Source organism: Spodoptera frugiperda, chromosome 4 (genome assembly GCF_023101765.2).
Source record: "Spodoptera frugiperda isolate SF20-4 chromosome 4, AGI-APGP_CSIRO_Sfru_2.0, whole genome shotgun sequence".
Classification (NCBI taxonomy): domain Eukaryota; kingdom Metazoa; phylum Arthropoda; class Insecta; order Lepidoptera; family Noctuidae; genus Spodoptera; species Spodoptera frugiperda.
Window position 1 is genome coordinate 4978717 of NC_064215.1, and position 13237 is coordinate 4991953.

At 37.3% G+C, this 13237-nt stretch overlaps 1 protein-coding gene across 1 annotated transcript in view; it reads right to left on the reverse strand.

Moving 5' to 3' along the window:
• Positions 1–8905: 8905 nt before the first annotated feature.
• LOC118272407 (zinc transporter ZIP11) overlaps positions 8906–13237 on the reverse strand; it is a 42416-nt gene continuing 38084 nt past the window's right edge. Inside the window, exon 7 of the mRNA XM_035588908.2 lies at positions 8906–11317. Within this exon, the coding sequence (XP_035444801.1) occupies positions 11239–11317 (79 nt within the window). The 3' untranslated portion in view covers positions 8906–11238. The remainder of the gene's footprint in view (positions 11318–13237) is intronic.

Genomic DNA, 13237 nt, shown 5'->3' on the forward strand with positions numbered 1-13237 from the left:
TGCCAATTAATCGAAGAGTTTTTTAAATGGGAGCTAGTTAATTTAAAGTGAAGTTTTTTTCAAATACATAATTTGATTGATTTTGGATACTTATTTTTTAATAGGGGAATTTACTTAAATACGCTTTTTACTATGGAAATGTAAGAACTAATTGACCAACCAGCAAACAGTAACTGTTTGTGAGATTGATGCATTCGAATTAAATTGATGAAGTCTGACCAATACTAGAATTTCTTACTACAGAGAAGTAAAAATTGTAACCAGATCAAGTATAGATACAATATATAAGTATCTATCGTTAGCGTTGATTAGTTTCTTCCATAGCTCGTAATAAATTCTACAAAGAACAATGTGATTTTGAGCTATGAGTGAACGATGTATGGCCTCTACCTCGTTTGATTTCAGTAAAACCTATTTCAGTCGAAATTAAAAATAATGGTGTAAAATCAATGGTATCCTTTCAATGAGTCAAACATTTTAACCAGGTAAATAAGGTTTATATGTAAACATTTCTTTTGAGGGGGAAAATTATCCAATGAGTTCTTTCGTCTTGGGCGCGGCAAGAGTGAGTATCAGAATCTTGCTGACTAAAAACCACCCCGTCCCTACTATTGCCATTTGACTGGGGCTCCGGTAACCTGCTGGGCAGTCTGCAGCTCCGAGTCGATATATAAATTCTTATGTGTTTTAATGTAATTTGTCTACGGGGGCTGATACTTGGTTACAGTTGATGAATGACTTGTCGTTTAGATGATTTGTCCCTACGATATTTTGTTTGAGTTTTCCCAGTCTTGACTATTACTATTATTAGAGTAAGTTTTCCCGATTAAGAATTTCTATTTAGATACTTGTTTGGCGCGGTATAGACAGTACGGATGTACTAATATTGTATTGAAAAATGATCATCAACCCGAGGACCTTTGAGAATTGTTGTTCGTGAAGCTCTAATGACATTCGCTCCATGTAAAACAGATACAAGCATAGCAACGTTTAATATTTATTGAAGATCTAAAGGAAATTGTTAAATATTAGGTTCTTTCTAATTATGGAGAACTGGCAATTTAAGTGATAATTGTAAGAAGAGATTCAAAATTGGTTATCTACGTCTTTGGTTAGGTTAATAGGGTTAGGTAATGAGCTAGAGAGAAGCATTTGGGCATATCGATTATCGAAATACTTTGTCCATCTTTTTATGTAAGTTCATTGAGTTAGTGTACAAGTACATGTCGTTAGTTGGTTAGGACAATCGGTTTCAAATTGCGCTGCAATGTATGTCTGCGCTGCACTATGACGTGCGTGTTATTTAAATGTAGGTAACGATTGTGCGTACAATGTAACATTGATTAATTATAATTGAGGTATTGAAATGTGAGTAGAAGGCAGAACTAATTTGAGTCGTCCGTGCCAAATGGTTCACAGATAAACATTGTAGCGACGTGTCTTCTTATTTACATAGTGAAGAGATGGTATCTGCAGTGCAGTATCTATCTTGTGATTCCTATCTTCGGAGTTTCCCACGATGATTGCCTATCACACGTACCGACTCCTACGTTAACGCATTGAAAAATAATCTTAACACTACAAAGTAAACAAGCGTCGTGCAACATCACTGTTTATGTTCTCATTTCTCAGTGTGACGCACAACGTGCATTTGTAACAACAGATAACGCTTAATGCACCATGTAAACGAAATAATCCACGTTGTAACGCAAATATGGCGGGGCAGGCAGGTGTGCGCCGGCGCAGCCCCTCAGCTACCCTGCCTGCTTCGGCGACCACTTCCGACGACTGCAACGCGAATTGCGACTCACGCTTACCACAACCAGACGGCGCGATACACGACCTTCTCCCCAACACACAGAGTCCAATATCCTGTCTCACGACACACCGCGTGAATTCATTACGTTAACGGTTTTTGATTTAATTTAAATGATGCAACTAATGTTCGATTAATCTCAAAATAAACTTTGTTGCTATACGAGTCCTGGGGAAGTACACTTGATACTGAACACAAAATATAAGTGAAGACGTCAACTAATGGGACGTGGAGCGACGCGACGCAGTATGTAAACAAACAAACAAGTCACGCATCGAATCGAGCGCATTGTGAAATGCACACACGGGACATGTAACACATGCATAACTTACGTGTTTATGCGCAGGCGACGATACGTAAACAAAGCTGTAATAGTCCATCGATCGGTGAGTGCAGGGAACCTAGTGATCGATGGCGGCGCTGTGTCGGCGCAGCTCGGGTGCTCAGTGGTGATCCGTTTGCGCACTACATAAGGGCGAGTTTCGTTTGTATGGTTATTGTTTGAAGTTGGTCGGAATTTAAACGGGTGTAGAACGCGTGCGCGGTGCATAGGCCCGCGGTGCAGCGTGCAGCGTGCGCGGGGCGCGGGCGCGCGTCGCTGACTGCACGCGGGGCACCCCGCGCCGCCGCGCCCTCTGACCGCCACCACCATGCATTGTCAACAAATGAATGGAAATCATTTTGATGGGCTTCTTCACGTTACATCGCCCATACATGTTCCCGTAACAACTCTCACTATACACTCGATGTTGTATATCAATTTGAATTGATCTAGTTTGAGACAATAGAAAATGGATTGCATTATAATTTATACGATACTAGGGTTACAAGTTATCGATATGAAATATTTGTATAATGTACGTAGGTAATTAAGAAAGTAAAATATTTGTGTAAAAAGTATACATATTTTGTATTTGTTGTATGTCTATATCCGCTACGAGTTTGGAAATCACGAAAAATGGTTAATTCGTTTTATTAATACCAATTTAGGGCAGCATTATATCTAATTGAGCATGGGAGACGTATGCGTGCATTGATGTTAGTTATTGCAGTGCGCAGTGCGATGCGGGCGTGAGTGTGATCCTCCAAAACAAATGAGTGAGCGCGCGTGCCTGCTCCGCCGCCACATGTAGGCATGCCTCGGATTCCATTCAGAGGGTTTTATCGGTGGCGGCGGAGAGAGGAGCTGCGTACGCGCAAGTATTCGGGTGTTTGGGTGCGCGCGCAGGGGTCGACGACCGCGTAGCGCCGCGCGCCCTTTGAGCGATTTTTCTAATGCGTAGCCGCCGACGCGACGTCGCATACGCAGCCGCTGCGCCCGCGCCGCCTGAAGCTGCGGCGCGGGTAGCGACTTCAGTTATCGCTCTCGGGGCGATAAACGTGATAAAGTTCGGTTGAAAGCTATTCGTTAAGTTATATTCCTTTTAAGCTTTTTTCGGAATTCTGTTTATGTTTGTCGTTGATGCTAGTAAAAGTAGTTTTCTTTTTAGTACCGGTAAACTATGGCAACTTTACCGGACCCTTGGCAACTTTACCATACTATAGGTATTCAGTATAAACTCATTTATCTAAAAATCTACCCACTAGAATTCTGTTTCGTAATAGTAGTATTTTTTAGACATTAAAAGGAAATATTTACTATATTTTGCGTAGACGCAAGCCTGCTATTATGCCAGTAATGGCCGTCACAATGTATGCGTGAAAATGAGCTAAAAGTTAGTTGTTCCTAAATTGTGCTCACAGAGCCTTAATTATATGTCACAGGTGAGTGAAATTTTGATCTTGAATGTATAATATAGTTGGGATTACTGTTGTAATGTCAGCAATTGCTTTTTCTTTAATTTATTGATAAATAATCGCTTCGGTAATGTTGACACAGGTTAGGTAAAGTTGCCACGGCCTGCTTTGTGGCAACTTTACCTACAGTTAGGGTTGGCAATAAATGTTTTTTTCTTGTTTGTGTGTATGTAACCATTTTCGAATACCTAAATTTCCCAGCATAATAGTGAATATCATGGATGATAAGTTATAATGTATTTAATAATACCTTTTGTTTTAGAGCCAAAATGGCTCACATGAAACAAAACCGCAGATAACTCGGAGTTAGACAATATAAAAAGTATACGAAAGTAATGTTAAAATTAGCTATGGAGATAGTGAAGTCAAAAAATTAAAAAGTCAAAAGATTAAACATTATTTTGTAGCCTTTTTTTACAATTTTAAACATAAATACTTAAAATTTTAGAACTTAATTTAGTTTAAAAGGGAACAATATTTATGTCAGATATGTATGCTTTTTTTTACTTTAGGTTTAAGGTTTATAATTTTTTTTTAAATATACATGTCATAAAAATAATTCTCATTTTTTGACAACCCCGAGCGTAACAAATTATTTGTATGTAAATTACGATGAAACCCGTGGCAACTTTCCCGACTGTCTGTGTAGCCGTTATCTTTATAGATTTCCTCATATTGTTTGCATTATAATACGAAGAGGTCCTAGATGAAGCCCTCTGTACCTCAACAACTCTTTAATATGCAATACACGATGAATACAGCGCGTAGGTAAAGTTGCCAAAAATTTGGTATCTTTACCCATGTTGTTTTTCTTTACTACGGCTAAAGTAAGCGTTTGTATATAATGACGATTACGGTAAAGTGAGCCAGATAGACTACAATTCTAAATATATAGTTTTGGTTTCTATGCGTCTTATGGTTAAAAATATATTTCGATTTTTGTTCCAAAATATGGTAAAGTTGCCATGTTTTACGGTATGTTATTATTTTTACTGCTTCTAGGAATGATATCAAAATTAGAGGGGGCGGCGGGTAGGTTTATTATATTATGTAGATAGTTACTTATTACTTAGCACATGTGTAATGTAACAAGTAAGTACATATTGTTATAACAGTTGCTATGCTATGGTAAGGACGGTTGCCTTCAACATGCACCTCTTTTAATTTTCTGAAAAGAAGGCAGAAGAGGTACATTTCTAACACCCCCTGTTTACCAGTTATGTAATGTAATGTTCCTGTTCAGCAGTGTGTGAGACTGTTGCCACTCAAAGGACACTGTTCCTTGCTCGGTGCTGTAATCCATCTATCTACCTGAAAGTTTTGTCTGACCTGGGAATCGCATCCCAGACCCCTCTACTCAGCAGTCACGTTTACAGCCAACCAGTTAAGTCACTGCCAATCCATCAGTGCCGATCCATGAATCGAATCCCGATCACCACAACAGTTATTAATCATTAGTTAAAATTAACGCCACATGAGAACCGACTGTTATATTGTTTCCTGTTATAGATTACTTGATTCTTGGAACTCTGATAAAATATACAATGAAACAGTATAGTTTAAGCTGTACATATGTATATTGTGTGGTGACTTAACGCACAAACTATTTGGAACCAATTTATAACAAAAACGTCAGTTTTCCACGAAGGACTCAAGGAAGTTTTATGATATTGTTAACGAATGTCAGCCATGTTTCGCTCGACCGGATTGATACCACGGCCACACAGAAAACCGAACAATTGTGTGTTTCTTTGTGTAAACGAGGTTACCGGAGGCTTAATTACCCCCTTTTCTCAATCTTCCCAATCCTCGATTACAAAGGGTACCCTTTAATTCCTAACACTCAAAAGGTCGGCGGCGATTGCTTACCATCAGGTGATCCGTCTGACCGGCTTTTAACATAAAAAAATATGATGACGGGACTCTTGCCTATGCTTCTGGCGAATGTTGTAGCAGCACTTTGAGATAAAAATGGGATTTGAAACTGCAATCTCCAACATGTTTGTCTTCATAGAATGTATGGAAAACTCTCTTATGCATGTATGTAACTATGTATGTATGCAAGGAGGCCTATAGTTCAGAAGCGGACTACTACGGGCAACTTTTTCAACGTATGGTAATTTGAGTCACCTTGTTTTCTAAGTAAAAGTATGAGAAGGACCCACCCTTGCACATGTCTAAAAATAAAAATACATTGATAATTCCCACAGTTTCTTGTTCCTGATCATTTCATTGAGCACTATTTAAGATCAGTTTCTATTATATTAGTTTCAGTTCTTACAATTTCTGTATTTTTTTTTCAGTAGTTTCCTAGCATGAGATTCGATCATAATAACCTCATGCCTGTCTCCCATGGGGGTACGCAGAGACAATGGAACGCCAATTGCTACGAATCTTACCTCTTTCGCTTCATCAACAGTCATCAGTCTTTACATGCATGTTCTTTGGTTAAGGGTACTTTTAATTTTGGCTTTTTTAATATGTCGCCAATCTGGTCGCTACATGTCCGTCTAGGGCGCCATCTACCGACAGCCCCATTCATATCCGATACGATCATATAAACATAAATAATACCTACTAGAATAAGGATACTTATAACTTTTAATATCTTAAGTCTGGAAAATACATTGTCTTTGATATTAAGCATCCTTCCTTCCTGTAAATGTATTTACACTATAAAAATAAAAGTATTGTACTTGTAGGAGCCTTCAGGAAATAAATAATACACGATGGTATGATTTGTTTCAAAGATTATATTGAATTACATAGATAGACAAATGCTACGTATGTTTTACAAGATCAAAGCACCGTTAAAAACTGAATTATTCCTGCCTTAGGAATTGGAATGAGTAGGTACATAATATGAATATGTAACAGAAGTGTTTTATTATAAACTAACTTCTGCCAGCGGCTTCCCTTGCATTCCAGTGGTGGGATAAAAAGTATCCTATCACCCGAATCAGCTCATACCCTGTCTGTATACCAAATTTCATTAAAATCCATTCAGTAGTTTCAGTGTGATTGACGGACAAACATCCAAACAAACAAACTTCCAGATTTTTTATATTAGTGTGATATCTACTTACATAGATATAAAATTTAACCTATTGCTTTTTCATACATTTTTCTTAACTGAAAATGAAACTGATCGTTTTAGCTCATTAAAGCTTCCAAAATGTCAATGAGTGTCACAGAGATTTCATCAATTCATCTAAATTTTGTATCACTTATCCACTAAAAACGAGCACAATCAAAATATCTTAAATATTTGCAGTACTAAGGCATCAGAACGTTAAAGGAGGATCTTAAAATTCGGTTTAATTAGGCGCTGGTATCGAAAGGCGTTTACGTAACTGCTGTAATGACGGGCAAATTCCTTTCTGCATTCCTTTTGTCTAAAGTTCTTCAGAGAAAGGCGAATCTTGGTGTTGTGTATGTAGGTGCCTGCGAAATGTTACTTACCTAATTTTAGTTGTGTGGTGTTTCGCAGCATCATTCTGTTAGATAAGACGATCTCGGGTGCAATCAATGGTTTAGGAAGGTGATCTTTTGATACTTCTTACAGTGGTATAGGTACTATAGTATATTGTTGTCCTCCATTGTAAAATAATGCATATTTATTATAGCTTGCTTCTGCCAGCGGGTTCGTTCCCATTACCAGGATACAATGTAGCCTAGTTGTGTTATTCCAGACTACATAATCTATCTGCGTTCTGTGTGCTATCGTTGTTTCTGTTAAGTAGTGACAAATATCCTTACAAACTTACACTTTTCAGTTATCAGTAGGATATGTCTATGTCACACGATTCTTCTTTTTAATTTCTATTTCCAAGTTTTCTAGTCGGGCCAGCGCTTATGTTTTCATATGAAAACTAAATCTTATCTGTGAAACGGGTACAGATTTGAAATGACATCTAACTGCCGTACTCAGAGTCATTTAATGGTTACTTAACCCAGTCCTTAGTAATTGTTTTAGGAACAAAATCGTTACTAAGAAATAGTTTAAGTGATCATTAAATGACTCTGAGTGCGGCAGTTTGTTTTTCTTGTATTACATTCACTGTTCATTACAGGTTTTGTGGTAGTACAGCATTCTGTTTATTAAGGAGATATTTTGTGGTTTAATTGACTTTAAGGCAATGGAACTATAGGGCTATTGCTGTACCTACATAATGTTTTAAGATGGTTATTTTTCCGATAGGAATGGTGCTGTTGAGAACCAATTACGGTCGATGGTGCAGCCGGCGATGGAGCACGCCTGTGTATAAGCAACATAATCACTTGGGACTTAAAGACACTTAGATTTTGCCTTCTTGGATGAACAGACTCTGGAAAGGAAAGAATTGTACTTTATGAAAGCAAACATACCTTACCTAAGTGTTGTTCAACACTTTTTGCGATTGCAATCTGAACCTTACTGTGGCAGAATTAAGTGTCAATAGACGAAGATTGTTAAAAAATTGAAATCATTGGTGACATATGACACTGTACACAAGAGGAAGTGGTGTCGGTGGTACATATCTACGACCAGGTTTATTAACGACCCAGCCGGGCCCCGTTTATCGGTCCCGTTCCATTTAAATACACTCGATAAGGAAAACTTTTGTTACGAGGTAAAATCACATTCCGTTGGTACACGCGGCGGTCGGATAGTAACGGAATATTTTTTAAACCAAGGAGATGGATGTGGGAATAGTTTACCTAAAGTACCTATAGCCATAGATACTGAGTACAGCATCTCAATATTCAGTAAATTGATGTTTCTATAACATCAAAATCTAAGTATACTTTTCCACCAGTGATGTCCTATGTAGCTATGCTACGACGATGTAATAGCTCAGCTGTGAAGCTATGTGACCGTTTCCACTGATACTAAGCTATGTGGCTGTGCGAAGAAGATGCGCAGGTCGAGTATGCGATGTATCAATAGTAAGGAAGCCATCCATAGCACGCATCTTTCCATATAAAAAACATAGCTTAGTTGAGTCCGTTTCCACCAGTGTTATTTGCACCAATGAATTTGATTGGTGGAAGCCAAACGCATCTACAGCAACGTAACATAGCACATCTCTGGTGGAAAAGCACCCTTAATATCATAAAAGTGTTGACAATACGCTCACACCCTTCCTTAAGGTTATACGTGTGGATAAAGTAAGAAGAATAATAATCATCTGCCCCTCTCACACTATGGAAGAGCGTCGGTGTCATCTGCACCATATAAAGTCCTGAGACATGATAGTGGAAAGGAGGTTGGGAAAAAGGGAAGAAAGTCTTCAAATAATACAACAAACGGACACTGCATTTTGTATAATATAAAAAATAATAAAAGTAATCTTAAGTAACAATGTAGTCTGAACTAAAAATTGTGCTATTGTGACAGGTAACTCAAACAAGTTAGATGAATAAATGCAAAATAAACACTTTGAACTCTCATTACAACTACATAAACTTTGGAAGCATGTAAAATAAATTCGCTTAAATAAATATATTTCATCAAATAAACATAATTTTATTATAGTATTTTTGGAAATTTTAATGATTATTCTACGTGTGTATCGAGTGATGTGAACTTTTGAGAATATGAGAAAAATAATGTATTTTGATACATTTTTATACTGAGCTACCATTTTAATAAATATTATCATATTGCAATAGAAATAGCATGCGAATGTAAAACGTATATAGTAGAATATATAAGTTTAACATATAAATCAGAAGCTCACATCACTTACAACTATTATTACTATAATTCATGAATGTTCTCAAATACTAAGGCTATTTGATTCCTTATAAAATGTTCATATTGTCTTTTATTTATTCTAGTTAAATATAAGAATAAGGCCTGTGTTTGTTCACGCAAACTTCTCGTAGGTACTCAATAGTCTAACAAAGTGCGTAGAGGTATAGAATATTAAGAATGCAACTTTCGAAGAAACAGACATAGACATGGTTGAACAGTAATTATTGAGTTCTGTGAACAGTAGAAAGGTCTGTCACAGTTATTTTGAACAGTGAAATCATTGATTTAATTGACTTAACTGGGAACATGCATATGTATGCCTCCGCGTACTGCGCTTGCGACTGACAAGCACAGGCCTTAAAATGTCGGCTTAAAATCAATAAAATACTCCTGAACGTTGATGTCGGAGTAAAATCTCACTAAAAGGAAAATAATAAACTAACAAATACAGCGACAACAACATCCAGGGCGCAGGAACAGGTGGAATTCGTAACTACGCAATAAGATCTACACTAACCAAAGCTACCAGAATACCACAAATATCTTACAGATACATATCTTATTAAGACAATACTTTTTATACATAAAAGATTAATATCATTTTTGGGATTATAATATTTGACCACCAGTTGTGGGATAAAGCTGACGTTCATTTACTACAATTCCTGGAGCTGCCAACGTTTGCATTGTCATTCGAAATGTGTCTTATTGACCAAAGTGTACAAAGGAACATAGTTTTTGTACTAAATTATTTTATGAGCAACACGATCTGATTGTTTTTGAAATATTCGACTATTTTCAGAAATATACTAATAATTTTCACTATCTGTCTGTGGGGCAATACAGATACTGCGCTTGATAAGTAAATAGTCGTATGCAATTTGACACGTGTGTGAGTAAAACAATTCATTTCGATTGGTCAACTTCGGGATGGAACCGCGTCAACTACGCGCTACTAGCACTTCAGTTATCTTACACTTTACATATTTACAACGAATTCCACCTTCAAGATTATAAATAATTTGGCTGCGGAACTCCGCATAGTAAACAACTATCGTCCTATTTCATAGATCAAGTTACATGGATTACTATTGATGCTATTATACGACTTGGCAATGCAATGGAGATGAAACATGTTTCATAAAAGTACCACAAACTTAGTCTGATCTAGAAGTGACCGAACTCAAGTTACGCGATAATCCACATTAACAAACATTACTCGATATAGCTAAACTTATGAACGTTTTACTAAGCTCTGCAGTGGCCAGTAAGTATCTAGCTTAGAACTTCACTTACAATCAGTATAATGATGTATACAAATGATGATTTTGGATACAATTGACATTTACATCAATAGAACATTTACTTGGAGACTTTCCTTTCAATATACAAAGAGTAGATTATTAAGTATCATCGGCGTGTGTCCGCTGTGGCTACCTGTTGCGAGCCAATTAGAGATCTGAATACAACCAATTACTTATAGAAAACGTATAAAATTTGAGACACGTACACTCTCGTGTGCCGTGCAACTATTTCGAGCGATGGATTCTTAACCTTTTAATGACCGCCTAAAAAGTTGAGATCGCTTCATTATGCAATTGAATTATTGATAAATTCAGATTCCGAAACAATATTTTATTGTATGGAATATTTTGAAATTATAATATACTTTCTGTGAATATAATGTAAGTAGTATCAGTCAATAGGAAATTAAAAAGCCATTCCGATTGATGTATCCAAAATCAAGACGGTGATGAGCACATTTGAATTTATACAAAAATATCTACATCTAACTTACAGGGGGTATCTCAGAGCGTTAATACTAGTCAGCATTAAGTCGGCGTGTGTCGGGTGAAGGCACGGCGTGAGTGGCGGCGGGTGGAACTTACCCGAGCCCCACGTCCAAGCACATCATCACCACGAAGCCGATGATGCAGCCCCATGTCGCCAGCTTGCCATTACCACTGCGAACAAAACAAAATATTTTCATACATCTTCATAAAACACTGAGTAGGTAGGTATACGCTATAACAAAAAAAGTAATTGTCCACTAATCAGAAGAATTCTATCACCAATTTCAATCAAATATTCTAAGTAGAGTTGAAGTAATTTTTACAATGTCTACGTTACTGAAAGAGCATAGGACTGAAGTTCAAGTACAAGATTGTTCCAAGTAAGGCAAAACGCAGTTATAATAAAATTATGAACAGTTTAAATTAGTCATTGCTGATAAAATTTCCACACACGCATTTCTACTTCTAGATTTGAGATTACCAAAACGTGAAGGATCGTTAGTGTTGTTTCGGACAGCCGGAAACTTATATTACAATGTAAACGGACACATCATAAACACATTAAAATGTATGTCTCGTGTTAAGGAGGCAGTAATACGTTACTGACGCACTTTGACTGTGATATACATAATGGTATGTACATAATAACATATAGGGGTCCGTTATAAAATGCTGTCGTCATACAATGCCGGCCATTGAGAAATAACGAGTAAACGATATTTGAATATCAAATAGGTAGCAAAATTACGATATCGGAAAGACCGCCGATGGCGCTTGCGTCTCACGCACTCGGCTTACTGAGCCTGCCGGCCGGAATACACTAACTGGAATTACAGGCCATTACATTAAAACGATTCCTAGTACTTCGGTACATACCACGTTGTGTACATACACAATTTTATTGGTAAACTGATCGTTCTTTATAATCTTTGCCACCGCGGCTTGTTAATAATCCAGTAACGAATAATGTTATACATGCCCAACTTTAATATTCACAAGTTTCTTAAGTATCACGGAATACAAATTTCCCAATCGAAATAGATTGATTTAGTAAGAAACTGAGGTAGGTACTTTATGCAAAACTTAAGAAGTGTGCGTGATGTAACTCGGTAGATATACGTAATTCAATCATTTCTTTTATGTCTACATCTAGCGGCGTATTCAAGTGAGCGTTGTTTGTTGATGCGCCTGCGCAGCCCATTCATTTTAATTCATAATATTCTGGTAGCGTCTGTTTATCAATGTTTGTAGGTGACCTAATGCCGAGTATGAATATAAACAGCAGTTTAGGTAAGACGGGTAAATCCAGTTTCGGACATTATTCCTAATCGTATCCTTACCCAATCGGGAATACGATGTGATAATACGTTGCAAGAGAATTGGCCAAGTGTATAGCAAATTCAAGAGGTAGAGTATAGTTTAGACATCCGGCTCATATCGACGTGTATCGTTGGAGTATTCCATGTTAACGAGTATGACAGGTCGGCGTATATTCTGGTCACGTGCCGTGGGGAACCCCGACTGGAGACACGACATGCACCTAAATACCGCTGCTGACATCACGCCCAAAAACCGAGGAATTTTCAAGACAAACTCGAAGCTGACGTGAAAACTAATCGAGTATTATCAACGGAATGTATCTAGCTATTCAATAATTACAGATTGTACGCACGTCTGCATACGCAATTAAGTTAATTGGTAGCAATGTTGAGTTGAACTCATCTGAAACGTCTCATTTTCCGAGTTCAGTCTTACAGCCGTTTGTAATTTGCTGTACACAATATAACATAGTATGTAGGTATAGCGAATTTAGTCGTTTAGAAATGTAGATAATTATGTTGGTGTTCCGTCAAATCTATTCTTGACTATTACTCTACTTAGAAGGTGAATGAATTAAAGAATTCATTAATAAAAGAAATCGACTGTATCTAATATACATATTTGTTTACTAATTAATGCTTTCATTCAATTCCAATGTTTTCCTTAAATGTAACCCCAACAAGTTATGCGGTGATCCGGCAGCGATCAGATAATGCTTTGTGAGGGGTTATGCTGGTGCACGGGGTATATGCGGCGCAATGTCTGGAGGTA